General features: G+C 44.8%; 1 protein-coding gene across 1 annotated transcript in view; it reads right to left on the bottom strand.

The window, feature by feature from the left end:
- STUM (stum, mechanosensory transduction mediator homolog) overlaps positions 1-17,337 on the bottom strand; it is a 37,846-nt gene extending 20,509 nt beyond the window's left edge. Inside the window, exon 1 of the mRNA XM_073556381.1 lies at positions 17,021-17,337. Coding sequence (XP_073412482.1) covers positions 17,021-17,183 — 163 coding nt within the window. The 5' untranslated portion in view covers positions 17,184-17,337. The remainder of the gene's footprint in view (positions 1-17,020) is intronic.
- Between the last annotated feature and the right edge of the window lie 2,707 nt (positions 17,338-20,044).

Here is a 20,044-nt window from a genome sequence, read left to right on the forward strand (position 1 = left end):
TGCCACCTTTAGATGTGCAAAGCTGGTAGAGACAGACCCCAAAGACTAAAGCAGCAATTGTCAGATTTATATTTTTAAAATATTTAGAAAACCCTGTATCATTTCCTTTACACTACTTGTTACTTAGTGTTGGTATCACCTGAAATGCCAATAAAATGCATTTAAGTACAGTAACATGAAAAAAATGTGAAAGAGTTCATGATATATGAATACTTTTTCAAGGCACTATAACTACTATAATATTGCTCCTATGTACAACAATATAACTGTGTGGTAAAGCGGCTCACTCGGCTGGACACAAAGGTATAAACGGAACGCTGTCTCTTTAAGAACATGAGGCATCATATACCAAGCAAGTGAAAATAAACAAGGCCCTCTGGGCAAAACAGCAAAACAAAATAAAAAGGAAGAAAACACAGTCCTTTTACCAGCGGGGTTCCGCCCGCTAACAGGTGTAGTGTCCACGGTACGGGTCCATAACATGCCACACGGGCACAAACATTTCCTGGAGTATTTCCTCCCCAGGTACACTGCATACTGCTGACTTGCAAAACTCGCCACCTAAACCCTAGACCATGTGACGCCTATCCATCATGTGACTGACCACAAGATTGTGACATCACACAGGTCCTGTCAGTACACGGCGGTGCAGGTGGAGATAAGGTGGGCACCCTCCCACCCACTCTAAGAATGCCCACATAAAACAAGCCCAAGCCTCCATCACTTTACCGGTGACTTTGTCGCAACTGCTATACTGCTGCTGCCGGACAGGACTAATTTAGAAATAGAATCAGTCGCACTTAAAAAAAGGTCTCACTCTCAGAATTTTGAGCAATTTTCAATTGAAATGTTATCGGCTTTCCTATCACACAGATAAATTAGCGTCACAATAATTTGTCCCGACATTTTGTTGGATATTTTGGATTTTTTTTTAGCTCCGTTGTCCAATTCTTCATTCCAAACCTCATTCCTGCCAGAGAGTGCAGTATTGTTTAATTAACAGTCAATTAATTAATGTGGAGTTTTGACTATGCAGAGTGTTTCTCTAATTATGACCTGAAAGTCTCCTTATTAGTCACTGTTCATATTCTATTCCACAGAAATTATGTTCGATACAGAGAAATGTAACATATCACTGTATACTTGGGAACGATGATGGAAGAGAAAATGAACCTTAGGAGGCTGCTACCAAGCCAAGGGCTGGAAATTATGGAAAGCCATAAAGGTAGTGTCATGATCCCAGTGCGGACTGGACCCGCACGCTTGGGGTTAATGTCTGGAACCCAGTACTGGTGGACCTGCACTCCTGGGGTTAATGTTTTGATACCAGTGCAGGCTCTTACCTGCACACCTGGGGCTTATTATTGTGGCCTCTCCTTGGTTCGGGGAGAGCTTCTTATAGCCCCAGGAAGCGCCAATCCCCGTCAGTTATACCCGTTTGTCTGACCTGAGGATTCCTATAGTTCTGTCCTGCAGTATCTCTGCAGCAGGATGCTAAGCCCTGCCCCTTTCAGTCACATGACCGTAGGTCCTGTCCTGCTTGCCAACTTCGGCGTCCCAGGTCCTGTCTGCCCGAGTTTTCCCCACTGTAGCCGACACCGAGCCCCTCTGCAGTGTGGGCGAGTCCCTATTCAGCCGAGGCTGTCCGCTAGCGCTGACCGGACCGTGATAGGTAGAAGATGACAACATAGCTGGCTGGCTTTACTGGTTGGAAAATATCAAAGTGGTCCTCTAATCAAATCTCTTTGGAAAGACCTATCTTCCTTAACTCCCTACTTTCCAAACCCATCACCCTGTCACCTCAACTAGTTCTTTTATCATTACATTCTGATGGCATTGAGCATTCCACCATTCCTTTGGTGGTTCATATCTTACTAGTTACAAAAAACTCCATTGCATTTCATTGGAAAAGACCCCCCTGTTATGATTGAGTCACCGTAGGAGGCAAAAACAGAAATGCTAGCTAAGTCCTGAAAACCAGAGAAGTTGGCAACTATCAGATTGCAGACCCCTGAACCTATCAACAAAACTAGCAGTAGCCGTGGGGGGTTCCTACGATGACCTAGACCCCTCGATCACAGCCGGAGAGATACATAGGCCTAAAGAAGGAAAGGGGAAATCTAACTGCCCCAGAGCAGACCCCAAAGCAATAGGCAGCCCCCCACATATAATGACGGTGAAGCAAGATGAAAACACTTACACAGACAGAAAGACAGGCTGAGCAAAGACGGGGCCCAAAAACTACCTAGATAGGAACGGATAGGAAGGCTGCTGTCTGCAATCTGCCAAAACCCTATCAGAGACAAAAGCCAACAAGCTGATATAAAAATGGCCCTGAAGCAACCAAGCTTCAAAAACTAAATCAGCACTCAGGTACTTTCAGAAGACAGAGCTCACGGAACACTGCACACTCCAGCAGGGAGTGGCAGAATCCAAAAAGCAAGAAAAACAAAAACAAATCTTAGATGCAAAAGGCAAAACAGAAAACTTAGCTTTAGGAGAGCAGGAATCAGACTGGTGTCCAAGAGTCCACAGAGAAATCACCCGCAGGGCAGAAAGGGCGTAGGCTGCCTTAAATCCAGTCAGTGACTCCACCCAGCCAATCGTCTTCATTAGTCCCAGGTGCCTGATAATCAGGCTCACTACCTTCCTTCACTAGAATAGGGAGTTCACCAGGCCTCAGTGACGGAGGGGAAAATGAACTCACAACAGTACCCCCCCTTGAGGAGGGGTCACCGAACCCTCAACAACACTACCAGGGCGATCAGGGTGAGCCCGATGAAAGGCACGCACCAATCTTTTGGCATGAATATCAGAGGCAGAGACCCAGGAATTATCCTCCTGACCATAACCCTTCCACTTAACCAAATACTGGAGTCTCCGTCTAGCCAGACGGGAATCCAGAATTTTCTCTACCTCATATTCCAAGTTACCTTCAACCAATACAGGGTCCGGAGGTGCCACCTCAGGCACATCTGGCTCAACAAACCTCTTCAACAAGGACTTATGAAACACATTATGGATCTTAAATGTGACCGGAAGAGCCAAACGAAAAGAGACCGGATTAATAATCTCCAAAATCTTGTAAGGTCCAATAAATCTAGGCTTAAACTTAGGAGAAGCCACCTTCATAGCAATATTTTTTGATGATAACCACACCATATCACCAATCTTAAACTGGGGACCAATGGTCCTATGTCGATTGGAAAACCGCTGGGCCTTTTCCTGGGAGAGAGATAACTTATCCACCACTTGGTCCCAGATCTGGTGCATTCTCTCCACCACAGTGTCAACACCTGGGCAGGCAGAAGGCTCCACCTGCCCTGAAGAAAATCGAGGGTGAAAACCAAAGTTACAAAAAAAAGGTGACATCAAAGTGGCAGAACTAGCTCTATTATTTAAAGCAAATTCGGCCAAGGGCAAAAATGAAACCCAATCATCCTGATCAGCGGAAATAAAACATCTCAAATACGACTCCAAGGTCTGGTTTGTTCTCTCTGTCTGCCCATTGGTCTGAGGGTGAAAAGCAGAGGAGAAGGACAACTGAATTCCCAACTTGGAACAGAACGTCCTCCAAAATCTAGACACAAACTGAACTCCTCTGTCAGATACAATGTTCTCAGGAATCCCGTGCAAGCGAACCACCTGTTGCAAAAACAGAGCCACCAACTCAGAGGAAGATGGCAACTTAGGGAGTGGTACAAGATGAACCATCTTAGAGAACCTATCACAAATCACCCAAATAACAGTCATTCTTTGAGAGACCGGCATATCAGAGATGAAATCCATTGAAATATGGGTCCATGGCCTCCTGGGGACCGGCAAAGGCATCAACAACCCACTAGAGCGAGAACAAGATTTAGACCGGGAGCAAGTCCCACAGGACTGCACAAAATTCCTGACATCATGAGACAAGGTGGGCCACCAAAAAGAGCGACTCACCAGATCTCTAGTACCAAAAATACCTGGATGACCAGCCAATGCAGAGCAATGAACTTCAGACATCACTCTTCTTCCACTGGTCAGGAACATACAACTTTCCACTGGGGCAATGCTCAGGTTTGTCCTCCTGGAACTCTTGCAGAGCAAGTCTCAAATCGGGCGAGATGGCAGAAAGAACTACCCCTTCGCCTAAGATGGTGGCAGGCTTGGTCACCACAGGAGAATCAGCAAAGAAACTCCTAGAGAGGGCGTCTGCCTTGACATTCTTAGTTCCAGGAAGGAAAGAGACCACAAAATCAAAACGTGTAAAAAACAAGGCCCACCTAGCCTGTCTAGGGTTCAAGCGTTTAGCCGACTCTAGGTAAATCAAATTTTTGTGGTCAGTGAGGACCACCACTTGATGTTTGGCTCCCTCCAACCAATGTCTCCACTCCTCAAATGCCCATTTCATGGCCAACAGTTCCCGATTCCCCACATCATAGTTACGTTCAGATGAAGAGAACTTACGGGAAAAGAGAGCACAGGGATTCATTTTAGATGTTACCGGATCCTTTTGGGACAACACCGCTCCTGCACCAATCTCAGAAGCATCCACCTCTACCTGGAACGGGAGTGAGACATCAGGTTGCCGCAGAACCGGGGCGGAGGTAAATCTACGCTTCAGCTCCTGAAAGGAAGCAACCGCCTCCGGAGACCAATTCAACACATCCGCACCCTTCCTGGTCAGGTCAGTCAATGGTTTGGCAATACTAGAAAATTTTGCTATAAATTTCCGATAAAAATTAGCAAAACCCAAAAACTTCTGGAGGGCCTTCAAAGAAGTGGGCTGAACCCAATCATAAATGGCCTGTACCTTGGCCGGGTCCATTTCAATAGTTGACGGAGACAAAATAAATCCCAAAAAAGAAATTCTCTGTACTCCAAAAAGGCATTTTGATCCTTTGACATACAGAGAATTCTCTCTCAAGATCCGGAACAGTCCGAATAGGTTCCACATGAGAATCCCAATCTTTGGAGAAGATCAAAATATCATCCAGATAGATAATCAAAAATTTATCGACAAAGTCTCAGAAAATATCATTCATGAAGCACTGGAAGACAGAAGGGGCATTAGTGAGCCCTAAAGGCATCACCAGGTACTCAAAATGTCCCTCCGGAGTATTAAACGCCGTCTTCCATTCATCCCCCTGCTTAATGCTGATAAGATTATACGCCCCCCTGAGGTCAAGCTTGGTAAACCAGCAAGCACCTCTGACTCTAGAGAATAGATCCGAAATCAGGGGTAACGGATACTGATATTTAATAGTAATTTTATTGAGGGCACGATAATCAATACAAGGCCTTAAAGAACCATCCTTCTTGGCCACAAAAAAAAACCCGGCACCTAAAGGTGAAGAGGATGGTCTAATATGACCCTTCTCCAACGCCTCCTTAATATAGGACCGCATAGCCTCGTGCTCGGGTACAGATAAATTGAAGAGCCGACCCTTAGGAAATTAACACCCCGGGTTTAGTTCAATTGCACAGTCATAACTCCTATGAGGAGGCAAGGACGCAGACTCATTCTCACTAAATACATCATAGTAGTCCGCCAAATAGTCAGGAACCTCATGCGACTGAGGAGAGGTGGAAAAAACCGGAGCCTCACTAAAGGTACACCGGCAACCCCAACTCACCACAGACACAGACTTCCAATCCAAAACTGGATTATGAATCTGCAACCAGGGAAACCCCAGAACAACGGCATCATGCAGACCATGCAACACCAAAAATCTGCAATTTTCTTGGTGGTCTGGGGCGACCCGCATGACCAACTGGGTCCAAAACTGAGGTTTATTTTTAGCCAGAGGGGTAGCATCAATCCCCCTCAAAGGGATAGGCGTCTGCAGAGGTGTCAACGGAAATCCACAACGTTTAGCAAAATCCAAGCCCATTAGGTTTAGCGCTGCTCCCGAATCCACAAAAGCCTTGGCGGAAAATGTGGACAGGGATCAGATCAGAGTAATCGCCAAAAGAAACTTAGGCTGAACCCCACCAACAGAAAACGTGTGTGCAAAGCATTTCTCACGTTTAGGACAAACAGAAATAACATGTGAGGCATCTCCACAGAAAAAACACAGCTTATTACGCCTTCTGAATTCCTGACGTTGCGCCTTAGACAAAACTTTATCACATTGCATAGGTTCAGACGTCTGTTCAACCGGTGGCAACACCTCTCGTGTAATCCTGCGTTCACGTAAACGCCGATCAACCTGAATGGCTAAAGACATAGAATCGTCCAGACCAGAGGGAACAGGAAATCCCACCATAGTATCTTTTACGGCTTCTGACAAACCCTTCCGAAAGAGAGCAGCCAAGGCACTATCATTCCAGGTAGTAAGGACCGCCCACTTTCGGAACTTTTGACAGTGCAACTCTGCGGATTCTTGACCCTGGTTCAATGCTAACAGGGTCTTTTCAGCCTGATCAATAGCATTAGGTTCATCATACAGCAACCCCAAGGCTTGAAAAAATGCGTTCACATTAGTCAGAATAGGGTCATCTGGTTTCAAAGAAAACGCCCAATCCTGGGGATCGCCACGCAGCAAAGAGATGACAATTTTAACCTGCTGCACGGGGCTCCCTGACGAGTTAGGCTTCAAAGCAAAAAATAATTTACAATTATTTTTGAAAATCAAAAATTTAGATCGATCCCCAAAAAATACATCAGGTGTGGGGATCTTTGGTTCAACAGCATGCGAACGAGCAAGATAGGCGGAAATTCCTCGCACTTCAGCAGCGAGCTGCTCCACACGATCAGACACTTGCTTTATCTCCATTGAGAGAAAAAAAAATTCCCCCTACGGCCTCAGAGATATAGAGGAAAGAATATACACACACTTTTTTTTTTTTTTTTAAACACAATTCTTTCCTGCTATTGAGTACCCCAGGATCTGCGGTTTGGCGGGTGATTCTGTTATGATTGAGTCACCGTAGGAGGCAAAAACAGAAATGCTAGCTAAGTCCTGAAAACCAGAGAAGTTGGCAACTATCAGATTGCAGACCCCTGAACCTATCAACACAACTAGCAGTAGCCGTGGGGGGTTCCTACGATGACCTAGACCCCTCGATCACAGCCGAAGAGATACATAGGCCTAAAGAAGGAAAGGGGAAATCTAACTGCCCCAGAGCAGACCCCAAAGCAATAGGCAGCCCCCCACATATAATGACGGTGAAGCAAGATGAAAACACTTAGATAGAAAGACAGGCTGAGCAAAGACGGGGCCCAAAAACTACCTAGATAGGAACGGATAGGAAGGCTGCTGTCTGCAATCTGCCAAAACCCTATCAGAGACAAAAGCCAACAAGCTGATATAAAAATGGCCCTGAAGCAACTAAGCTTCAAAAACTAAATCAGCACTCAGGTACTTTCAGAAGACAGAGCTCACGGAACACTGCACACTCCAGCAGGGAGTGGCAGAGTCCAAAAAGCAAGAAAAACAAAAACAAATCTTAGATGCAAAAGGCAAAACAGAAAACTTAGCTTTAGGAGAGCAGGAATCAGACTGGTGTCCAAGAGTCCACAGAGAAATCACCCGCAGGGCAGAAAGGGCGTAGGCTGCCTTAAATCCAGTCAGTGACTCCACTCAGCCAATCGTCTTCATTAGTCCCAGGTGCCTGATAATCGGGCTCACTACCTTCCTTCACTAGAATAGGGAGTTCACCAGGCCTCAGTGACGGAGGGGAAAATGAACTCACAACACCCCCCCCCAAAAAAAAAATCCAAGATATTATCGACAAAATTACCCTCCATAAACCTTTGAACAACACATAGCGATGGTGAACGGCAATCTCGATTAAATTTACAAAAAAAAATGGTCCCAATGGATATCTCTATTTCCCTAAAGTTTTCTTAAGTCATTATATTTGATATGAGTTGCATTTAGTGCCTTTGTAGTTCTGGAATTTATTGAAAGGTTTTTAAAATCTGATTTGTTATTTTCCTACCCTTTGGGTTTCAAGGACCACATGGTCCTCTCTGCCTCTATGTCTTTTCCCTCTGTTGTCCCACCCCCTTTCCCCTTTATTGTTATAAAACCCTAATAAAAGTTTTTGGAAAAGGAAAATGTCAAAGTGACTTTTCCAATGGCATGTTGGTGTTTACATACTTATTTCCTTCACTGTGTGTGTGTGTGTATATATATATATATATATATATCTCACAGTGAAGGAAATAAGTATTTGATACCTTGCTGATTTTGTCAGTTTGCCCACTGACAGAGACATGAACAGTCTGTAATTTTAAGGGTAGGTTAATTTCAACATTGAGAGACAGAATATCAAAAATAAAATCCAATGCTAAAATTACCCTACTCTTAAAATTACAGACTGTTCATGTCTCTGTCAGTGGGCAAACTTACAAAATCAGCAAGGGATCAAATACTTATTTCCTTCATTGTATGCGCAATGAATCGAGGGGCTGTTACATTGTCCTTCTGGGACATTTCAAGGCTAATAAGCATCATACACAATCCACTGACACAAGTCACACAGATCCCTTTTCACTACTAACTGCATCACAGCTCTGGTCCATTATGGCCCCTGATGTCACTATTCTATAGACTGATGATAACATCTGCTGTGTAGGTGACGCATAGTCCTGCTGACATGGAAAAGGACTTAGCAATAGTAGTGCCCAACCTGGAGGGAGGAGCCTGAGTGTCCAGCCTGGAGGGAGGAGCCTGAGTGTCCAGCCTGGAGGGAGGAGCCTGAGTGTCCAGCCTGGAGGGAGGAGCCTGAGTGTCCAGCCTGGAGGGAGGAGCCTGAGTGTCCAGCCTGGAGGGAGGAGCCTGAGTGTCCAGCCTGGAGGGAGGAGCCTGAGTGTCCAGCCTGGAGGGAGGAGCCTGAGTGTCCAGCCTGGAGGGAGGAGCCTGAGTGTCCAGCCTGGAGGGAGCAGCCTGTGTGCCCAGCCTGGAGGGAGCAGCCTGTGTGCCCAGCCTGGAGGGAGCAGCCTGTGTGCCCAGCCTGGAGGGAGCAGCCTGTGTGCCCAGCCTGGAGGGAGGAGCCTGTGTGCCCAGCCTGAAGGGAGGAGCCAATGTGCCCAGCCCGGAGGTAGGAGCCTGTGTGCCCAGCCTGGAGGTAGGAGCCTGTGTGCCCAGCCTGGAGATAGGAGCCTGTGTGCCCAGCCTGGAGATAGGAGCCTGTGTGCCCAGCCTGGAGGGAGCATATGATTCTAGACTGGGTCATGTCAACCATGAAAATTTTCTTTTGTATGAACTATATTTTCTTTTGAAAAAGAAAAGAAAAATCCAGTCCTGTTGAGCCGGACTCTAATTTTTTCTATTAGCATTGAGAGGGGTTGGTGGTATGTCTGCACTGTATTGTATCTACTATTGATGTTTATCACTATGTCCTGCAATCAAATGTGACGAAGAACCTCTGCTCATACGAGGGGGACCATAGCTACAGAAGAACGCGCCCAAGGCTTACCACTCACCAGAGTCTGCCCCAACACCGGACCATCAGGGTGTATTAATCACACTAGCAATTGATATTATATATCCATCTATCTATCTATCTATCTATCTATACGCAGCATTACTGTTTCTTTTTTTACTTTAGTATATTTGGGGTTTTTTCCCTTTACAGGACAGAACAGGCCGCTTTTCCTGTAGATATTTCTTCTCACGCTGGAAACAACTTTCACTGGGAAAATCCAGTAAATAATGAATAAATTGGAAATTCACAGATCCGTCTGAACAAATTACATCCTCACTTTCCGCCCGCTATAATTCTCACACCGTCTCCTCTGGAAGTGAACGGTCGCGCTCCCTTGTCGCAAACAATCTGAATGGAGATTTCCAGCGGCTGACAGCGGCCATAAAAGTGTAAAAAAGGGAAACAAAAAAAAAAAAAAAAAAAAGGAATTTAAATGTGACTGGAGAGAGTGGCGCTCAGGGCTCCTCGGGCCCGATCCTGCACAGAGGATGGAAACAAAGCTTACTCTACAAGACATCTACTCACTGAGGCGGCCATTTATGGGGAAGCTTGGGCTAATTACAGGGGGTCCACAGAGTATATAACTATAGGGGGTCTATAAATCTACAATTCAAGGGAGTCTAACATGTCTTCAATTAAATGGGGTCCTATAGTGCCTATCATTAACCCTTTCCCGGCCAGGCAGTTTTTTCATTTTAGCGTTTACGTTTTTTCCTCCCCTTCTTCCAAGAGCCCTAATTTTTTTTTTATTCAGTCGTGTGAGGGCTTGTTTTTTTGGTGGAACGAGTTGTAGATTTGAAGGACACTATTCACTTTACCACATAATTAATGTACTAAAAATTCAGGGGAAACAAAATTCTAGGTGCGGTGAAATCACAGAAAAAAATAACAATTCCGCCATTATTTATAACCTGCTTTTTAGAATAAGCTGCAATGTATGTGTGTGTGTGTGAATATGATGAATAATACAATTTCTGGCCACTATATTACTTGTATCCTGAATTTTTCTAAGTTTTCCCTACTATGTCCCTTATACCCAGCACACATAGATATGAAGGATTCCTGTTCTCTTGCCTTTATGTAGCAAGTGTTGGAAGAAGCAAGGAAGACATTATACAGAAGTACTGAGCAGTGTAACTGTGATTCCAACACTGGAGTGAGATAAAACACTAACTACCTGTTATGATGTCTCCCTTACAGAAAACACACATGAAAGATCTCTGATCTTAATTTCTAATTTAGTACATAGACAAAAGCAGCAGCAGCATAGAGGACATTATAGAGCAGTGTAACCATAAATCCAGCACTGGGGTGAGATAAAACACAGTAGAAAACAGCAGCAAAATCTCTATGTGTCTCTCTCCTTGTGCTACTCTGCTACCTCCTTATACTCCTCTTTCCGATTGGATCGTCAGCTGTAACATTTATCCCTCAGTGAAATGCCAGTCTGTCTTTTTTCCCATCTGTTTTGATCACGATGGATTTTTACGGTTTTCCAGAGTGAATGATGAGTTTAGGAAGCAGGCGGAAGTGGAAGAAGTGGCTCATAAGTGGAGAAAGAGGCAATATTTTCTGATATATTACAAGGTTTGTCATATTTGCTTTTACTAGCGATCCATAGAAAGTTTGTTGACGGTTTACATTCCCAATTTCTGGCTTTTTCACCGCACCCTTACATTCTTGTCCATTCATTCCAATGTAATAAGAATGGCGGTAGAAGAGCTGCCACCCGGAATCACTGCCAAGCACGGAGCTTCTTTCCTGATACTTCGCCATCGCGCGTCTCATTCCGCAACCGACTTCTGCTCTCTGCCAACTCCAAATGTCATTTTTAGAACTGATGTGCAATCTGCTCAGCCAGAAAGGCTGCAAAAAAGGGCGACCTGTGCCCTATCCATTGTTGTCTACCTCTACACCCGCACTCATGGCACTACTAGTCTCAGCATGCCCTATCAACCCTATCTAAGCTATTATGGCTGAGCATGATTTTTTTTAAAGGGGGTTTCTAAGAACGTCCATGACACAGGACAGAATAACCCTCTGCCCTCTATTTATCTACATGTACTATACCTCATATATTTTCCCCATTTTTTGGTGGTTAGTAAGGGCACAAATACACAGGATGACCATCGGGGAGGATCGCTCGTAGGAATGATGATATCCTGATAACTGGCCAGTGTAAACAGGCTGCAAACAAGGGCGCAATTTTGTTAAAAAAATTGAGACAACCCCTTTAAAATACCGTATTATAATAAGTTTTAAAGGGGTGGTACACTAGATTGACAACCCCTTATTAAATTCTAAAGTAGTCCAGATAAAATAAAAAAAAAAAAACACCCCATATACTCACCTCCTGGACCCATGCAGTCATTAAGTGGTTGCTGACTGGCTGCAGCGCTCACGAGACATAACAACGTCACATGACCGATGGGACATCGCTGGTCCAGAATGTGAGTATCTTACGATCTGGCTAGCTTCAAAGCAGCATTTACAAGCTCTATATCAAACAGCTTGTAAGTGCTGCGCCCATTGCCTAGGGGACTGGCCACCGCTGATATACTGCAGAGGGTGGTCGGTAACCTTAGCCACAAGTAGTAAACTATAAAACACAAAAATCCCTCCTATCTTGAGAAAGGAGAAGATTTTTAATAAGAAGTATAATACAATGTTGCTTGTTTTGGGGGGATCCAAGAACTTATTAATTTGTTTCTGAAAATCCCATTGACTTGAATGGAGAATGAGCTTGCAATTGTCTGACTGGAGCAAATATGGTTATATGGGGGTCCCAGAGGTGGTGCCCCCATTAATGATATTCTAGTGTACAAGAAAACACCAATATCTTCTCTAGTAATGAGAATAGTAATGTAATATTAAGAGGTTCTGCAGCAGCTGTGTCTTTAGAAACAACCACTGTTACTTCCATAGGAATCTTAAAGGAGCAGTGACCCAGTTTCCACCCTGGAGTCATATAAGGATGCTGCTCTTCCAGCACCAATTCTATGAAGCCCCCCACCCCAGTAATAAGACCATGTATAGGCAGGATGTGGCTGGTTACACTGTTTATATATATTGAGGCCGCACACACTTCATTCATATAGAGAATCCTTATTACACGCTCAGCATCGATAAGTAAATGCTGCGCCGTGATCTCTTGTCAGGTGTCATGAGCGGAATGTGTCCGGGACGCGGCCATTAATCAGCCGTAAAGTCCCTTCAGATTGGGCGCTCATTGCTAAAACGCTTCATTCAATAGTTGTGCTTGTCATGGTTCCCGGGATGTAAAATATGGAGGAATACGGGATTATTAATCTGCTTCACAAAGCGTAAAACTGTTTAACGCTTCATCGCCTGAATCCTCAGGGCGTCCCATATATTTCTTCTAGATGATTATTGTCTTATTTATTAACTGAAGGAAAGTGACACAATGTATCAGTGATATCCGTGTCATTTATACATTGTATCCGTGCGCGAGACATTGTGTCACTGTGTGACATTATAATAATAATAATCTCTTTCTATAGCACCAACATATTCCGCAGCGCTGTACAGACATTATCATAGTATCACTGTGTGACATTGCGTCAGTGTGAGACATTATGTGCGATGTTGTATCACTGTGTCACATTGTATCAGTGTGAGACATTGCACTAGCTTAGTAGCATGGTGTTTTAGTATGGTATTAGTGTGTTATATTCCATCAGTGTGACATTGTATCAGTGATATCAGGGTACCACTGTATATAGGGATGTCCTGACGTTTCCCTGACAGCAGATGTCATCACCTCTGGTAACAGCTTATTCTCCCTCCTCATTGATCTGTACGCTGAGCCCAACTGAGCGTGCATGTGTGTAGCTGAGCGTGCATGTGTGTAGCTGAGCTGGTGGAGTAGTTGCTGACTGCTCTCCTACTGTATGTGTATGGGCAGTGGACCTGTTATCAGTGCCGCTTGCGCTACATTGTCACCATCTATTCAGAATGTAACAGTATTAGGCCTCTTTCACACTTCCGTTTTTGACCATCAGTCAAAATCCGCCGTTTTTTAAAAAAAACGGATCCGCCATTTTTTTTTGGCGGATCCGTTTTTTTCCCCATTGAGTTGCATTAGCGGCGGATCTTGACGGATGGCCATCCGTTGGATCCGTTTTTTTGCGGATCCGCCAAATTTTTTGCGTCTGCCGACATTCCTGGACGGACCATGCAACGTTTTTTTTTGCTGCAGGATCCGCATTTTACATTGCGCTTGCCCGGAGGAAGGAAGTCAGCCGGAAATTTAACCCTGAAATCCTTTCGGGCGGACGGAAAAAATTCATTCTCTCTCTCTCTCTCTCTTTTTTTCCCCGGGCTGCGGTTACTTTAAAATTGTTCATTCAACGGATCCGTCAAAAAAACGGTCTGGTGGCATCCGTTCACATCAGTTAGCAACGGATCCGCTTTCCGCCATTTTGCCGGATTTTAACTGACACAAAAAAACTGAAGTGTGAAACAGGCCTAATCTGTATCACTGTGTAATGTGAGAAAGCTGAATCAGTGCCATTTGTGGCTGTGAGTGTGTGGCCTTGTATCCGGCCACATAGTGTCTGTCATATAGAGATTGTGCAAAAGTTGCAGATTTGTTGTTGTTTTCTTTTTTGTGGTGTTGGAGGATTTCCTAGTCCCAGCAAAGTGAATGAGATTCCTGAAGCCTCATGCACACGTTGCTTATTTTTTCCTCATGTCATTTCATGCTGCGTTTTTGCTGCAGATTTCACCCCAAACTAATGAGTGAGGAACAATCTGCACTAAAAGTAAAAAAAAAATGCAAAAAAATCGCATAAAACATGAAAAAAGGAGGTCAGGAGAATAATTAATATTGAAAATAAATGAGGGCTGCTGCACAATGCAAAGGCAAAAGCAATGATCAACAAAAGAAGAAGAAAGGACCCAGCGTATAAAGCGCACACACAAGGCCATAAAGTATGTGACCAATACATATAAATTTTATTGAGGGACAAATAGGTATACAGAATAAAAACATTTAAAAAGGAAGGCACAGCCCCAAATGTCCCAAACAGATCTAATAATAAATGCTGATAGGCAAAGACCACTTATGGAAAATTACACAAAATTCACCAAAATGTACATAATAATACATAGGGCATGACCCAACAACCCCGAGTCTGGGCGTCCCCAGAGAAATGTAGCTATTTACTCAAAATATTTATATTTATAGATAGACCAAAAGGTACTATAAGCAAGGTGACCATCCATTATAAGAATAGAGGGGATATACCAACACTCACTCCAGAAGACCCCATAAGATCTGAGGAGCCCTGTAAATAGCCCTGATATAGCAGGGAGCAAGGAACCATCCAATATGAGGATGGTTAGGAGATCTAGACCCTAATAGAATATTGAGGGCAAAAAAGAAAAAAAAAAAAATGGAGGTAAATGCCACAGTATATAGTAGAAAGTAAAGAAATGGTCACCATAAGGAGTAGTCCAAAATGGAACGTCGGGGGTCAGGTCGTCAGGAAAAGGTGGTCCCTGGACAGGGGAGGTGTGGGGAGCCCCACGCGTATCGCTGCTGGGTGCAACTTTGTCAGGGGAAGTCAAGGGAAAAATTGCATAAAAACACACCTATTTTACATTGTGTTTTTCCTGCCAAGAGATGCAGAAATGGTGCAGAAATTTCTGCACCAAATACTTAGGCTGTGTGCACACGCTGCGGAATCTGCTGCGGATTGATCCGCGCGGATTTTCAAAATCCGCAGATAAATCCGCAGGTCAAAAGACCTGCGGTTTATCTGCGGATTAGCCTGCAGTTTTGCCCTGCGATTTATCATCTCCACAATGGAGGAGATGGTAAACCTCTGCGGAATCCGCAGAAAGAATTGACATGCAATTCTTTCTGCGGTTTAGAAACTGCAGCAAAATCCGCGCAGACAATTCCATAGCATCTGCACTGCGGTTTCCTTTTCCCATAGGGAATAATGGTACTGTACACCGCAGCAGAAACTGCGGATCCGCAGCAGGATCCGCAGCGTGTGCACACACCCTAAATGTGTGAACAGACCCTTGGTCTCCAGGCATGTCTGTTTGGACTTCACTAACAATTGTATACAGTCAAGCAATGTGTGTATATCAGAGTGTGACATTGTGTCAGTGTGAGACATTGCATCAGTGTGAGACATTGATCCTGTTCCACATGGGTGATCTCAGAATAAGGGCAGTTTCACACGTCCAAATAATTCAGGTACCGGAAAAACCGGTACCGGAGCTATCCGTGTCCATGTGCATACGGAGGTCATCCGTGTGATATCTGTGTGCTATCCGTATGTCCATGTGTACCATCCGTGTGCTGTCCGTGTTTTTGAAAAGTTATTTTTAATGTTAACCCTTTGACTTTTAAAAACGCACACGGACAGCATCCGTGTGCGGTACGTGTTTACACGGACCCATTGACTTGTATGGGTCCGTGTGATCCGTGCTGTTGCACAAAAACAGACATGTCAGCGTGTTTTGCACACGGACACACGGTCCATGAAAACACGCTGACATCTGCATAGACACATTCATTAGACTGGGTCTACGGGTGTCAGTGTCTCCGGTACGTGAGAAAACTGTCACTACACGTACCGGAGACACTGACGTGTGGAACCGGCCTCCCACTGTGTTAAGGCTCATTCACACGTCAGTATTTGGTCAGTATTTTGCATCAGTGTTTGTATGCCAAAGCCAGGAATGGAACTTACCAAGAAAAAAATATAATTGAAAGACTGATGTCTGTTCTTTGTTTTGGAGACATTCCTGGTTTTGGCATACAAATACTGATGAAATACTGATCAAAAATACTGATGTGTGAAAGAGGCCTTACATTGTATCACCACCAGTAGTGATCCTTGGCTCTCGTGCTGTAGTTGTGCATCCCATGGGGAGCTGCCATCTCCCTGCACTGTCCTGTGTTACAGATTCCGCACGTCTTATGATTTGAGGCCACTTTGTTGTAATGTCGGCGATATTTCTCTTATGAACATTGAGTGAGATTGCTATGAATGGTATAAAAGTATTTGTGCTAACAATGTATCAGTGAGAAGGGAGATCTAGTATGTAATAACATTACAGGATGAGTCTGTTACATTATATCAGTGGGTTATATTGTATCAGATATCATCTTTACATTGTTACATTTATTGTACATTTAGAATATGGCTGCTGCTATGTATCACTATGGAGGAGTGCTGTCTATCAGTGTGCTGCACACTAGCAGTGATTCAGTGTTACACTGTATCCTATGTATACTAGGATCAGTGCGCGACACAGGATCAGATCTATCAGATACATTGTATCAGGTCTATCAGGTTACAGCAATGTGCTGCATTGTCTCAGTTACATTGTATCAGAGCTCTGGCAGTTTGCTCCAGTGTATGTTCTGCTGTTCTCCGTGAGCTTCTATGTACCAGTGACATCAGATTGTCACATTCTATTAGTAAACACTGGAGCAAACATTCACATTGAAATAAACTTCCAGATAACAGGTGGAAAAGTGAGAGCCCAGAGCAGCACATGCCAGGCTCCTATCATGTGGGCAGTGCCCGCCAGAACAGAAGAGACAGCCACTTACCCAGCCCTGGTACAAAAGTATTAAGGAAGAGGCAGATGACAGCCACTGGGAAAGGCATGTAGGGGATTGCAGCTCGGAGGGGTCCTTTCTTCTCTCTCACTTGTACGACCACCCCACTGGCTGAGGTGCCCTTCTCTATGGTGTCCCCTTCCTTGACATCCATGCTGCTCTGCCTGTGTACACTCCGATCAGATGTGAGTCCCTGAAGTTGGAGGAGGGTTGTGGGGTCAGATGGCGACAGAGTGCAGGGAAGAGTCTCCTGTCTCTCTCCTCCTCCTCTGCTGCCTCTGTTCTCCCTCCTCCTCCTCCCTCAATCCTGGTGGTGAGAACTCTGCCGGCTGCAGAGCCGCGCACACCCACGACTACTACTACCCTCAACACGTTCAGCATGACTACTACTACCCCAAACATGTGCAGCATGACTACTACTACCCTCAACACGTTCAGCATGACTACTACTACCCCCAACATGTGCAGCATGACTACTACTACCCCCAAAATGTACAGCATGACTACTACTACCCCCAACATGTGCAGCATGACTACTACTACCCCCAAAATGTACAGCATGACTACTACTACCCCCAACATGTGCAGCATGACTACTACTACCCCCAAAATGTACAGCATGACTACTACTACCCTCAACACGTTCAGCATGACTACTACTACCCCAAACATGTGCAGCATGACTACTACTACCTCCAACATGTGCAGCATGACTACTACTACCCCCAACATGTGCAGCATGACTACTACTACCCCCAAAATGTACAGCATGACTACTACTACCCCCAACATGTGCAGCATGACTACTACTACCCCCAAAATGTACAGCATGACTACTACTACCCCCAACATGTGCAGCATGACTACTACTACCCCCAAAATGTACAGCATGACTACTACTACCCTCAACACGTTCAGCATGACTACTACTACCCCAAACATGTGCAGCATGACTACTACTACCCCCAAAATGTACAGCATGACTACTACTACCCCCAACATGTGCAGCATGACTACTACTACCCCCAAAATGTACAGCATGACTACTACTACCCCCAACATGTGCAGCATGACTACTACTACCCTCAACACGTTCAGCATGACTACTACTACCCCAAACATGTGCAGCATGACTACTACTACCCCCAACATGTGCAGCATGACTACTACTACCCCCAAAATGTACAGCATCACTACTGCTACCCCCAAAATGTACAGCATGACTACTACTACCCCCAACATGTGCAGCATGACTACTACTACCCCCAACATGTGCAGCATCACTACTGCTACCCCCAAAATGTACAGCATGACTACTACTACCCCCAACATGTGCAGCATGACTACTACTACTACCTCCAACATGTGCAGCATCACTACTGCTACCCCCAAAATGTACAGCATGACTACTACTACCCCCAAAATGTACAGCATGACTACTACTACCCCCAACATGTGCAGCATCTCTACTGCTACCCCCAAAATGTACAGCATGACTACTACTACTACCCCCAACATGTGCAGCATGACTACTACTACCCCCAAAATGTACAGCATGACTACTGCTACCCCCAACATGTGCAGCATCTCTACTGCTACCCCCAACATGTGCAGCATGACTACTACTACCCCCAACATGTGCAGCATGACTACTACTACCCCCAACATGTGCAGCATGACTACTACTACCCCCAAAATGTACAGCATGACTACTACTACCCCCAACATGTGCAGCATGACTACTACTACCCCCAAAATGTACAGCATGACTACTACTACCCCCAACATGTGCAGCATCTCTACTGCTACCCCCAAAATGTGCAGCATGACTACTACTACCCCCAACATGTGCAACATAACTACTACTACCCCCAACATGTGTAGCATCACTACTGCTACCCCCAAAATGTACAGCATGACTACTACTACCCTCAACACGTTCAGCATGACTACTACTACCCCCAACATGTGCAGCATGACTACTACTACCTCCAACATGTGCAGCATCACTACTGGTACCCCCAAAATGTACAGCATGACTACTACAACCCACAACATGCGTAGCATGACTACTACTACCTCCAACATGTGCAACATAACTACTACTACCCCCAACATGTGCAGCGTCACTACTTCTACCCCCAAAATGTACAGCATGACTACTACTACCCCCAACATGTGCAGCATGACTACTACTACCTCCAACATTTGTTTCATTGTGCATTCTGTGCATATAAGGGTGTGACCGCCCTGTTTCTGAGTTGGAAAATCCATCCTGTCTGGCCTATACTATTACTGGTGGTTCAGTCCCTCTGCCCTTGTTCACATTTACGTCACTTGACAAGTGGAAAGGTTTTAAATACAAGAGTTAGGACTGTCCCACAAGGGTTGCCGTGACGTGGCGGGATGGCTTCTACATTATTTTGATCAAAATTATGTTAACTAAATACCCTTATTATTACTATTATTACTACCTTCATGCAATTTTTGCAATATATTTTTTTACTTTTTTATTCCAGGATATTTGTTTTGTGTTTTGCTTTTGGTTACCTCCAACATGTGCAACATAACTACTACTACCCCCAACATGTGCAGCGTCACTACTTCTACCCCCAACATGTGCAGCATGACTACTACTACCCCCAACATGTGCAGCATGACTACTACTACCCCCAACATGTGCAGCGTCACTACTTCTACCCCCAACATGTGCAGCATAACTACTACTACCCCCAACATGTGCAGCGTCACTACTTCTACCCCCAACATGTGCAGCATGACTACTACTACCTCCAACATGTGCAGCATGACTACTACTACCCCCAACATGTGCAGCATGACTACTACTACCTCCAACATGTGCAGCATCACTACTGCTACCCCCAAAATGTACAGCATGACTACTACAACCCACAACATGCGTAGCATGACTACTACTACCTCCAACATGTGCAACATAACTGCTACTACCCCCAACATGTGCAGCATCACTACTGCTACCCCCAAAATGTATAG

The sequence above is a fragment of the Dendrobates tinctorius genome, unplaced genomic scaffold, assembly GCF_039654945.1.
Source record: "Dendrobates tinctorius isolate UK_male_01 unplaced genomic scaffold, ASM3965494v1 ptg000232l, whole genome shotgun sequence".
NCBI lineage: Eukaryota > Metazoa > Chordata > Amphibia > Anura > Dendrobatidae > Dendrobates > Dendrobates tinctorius.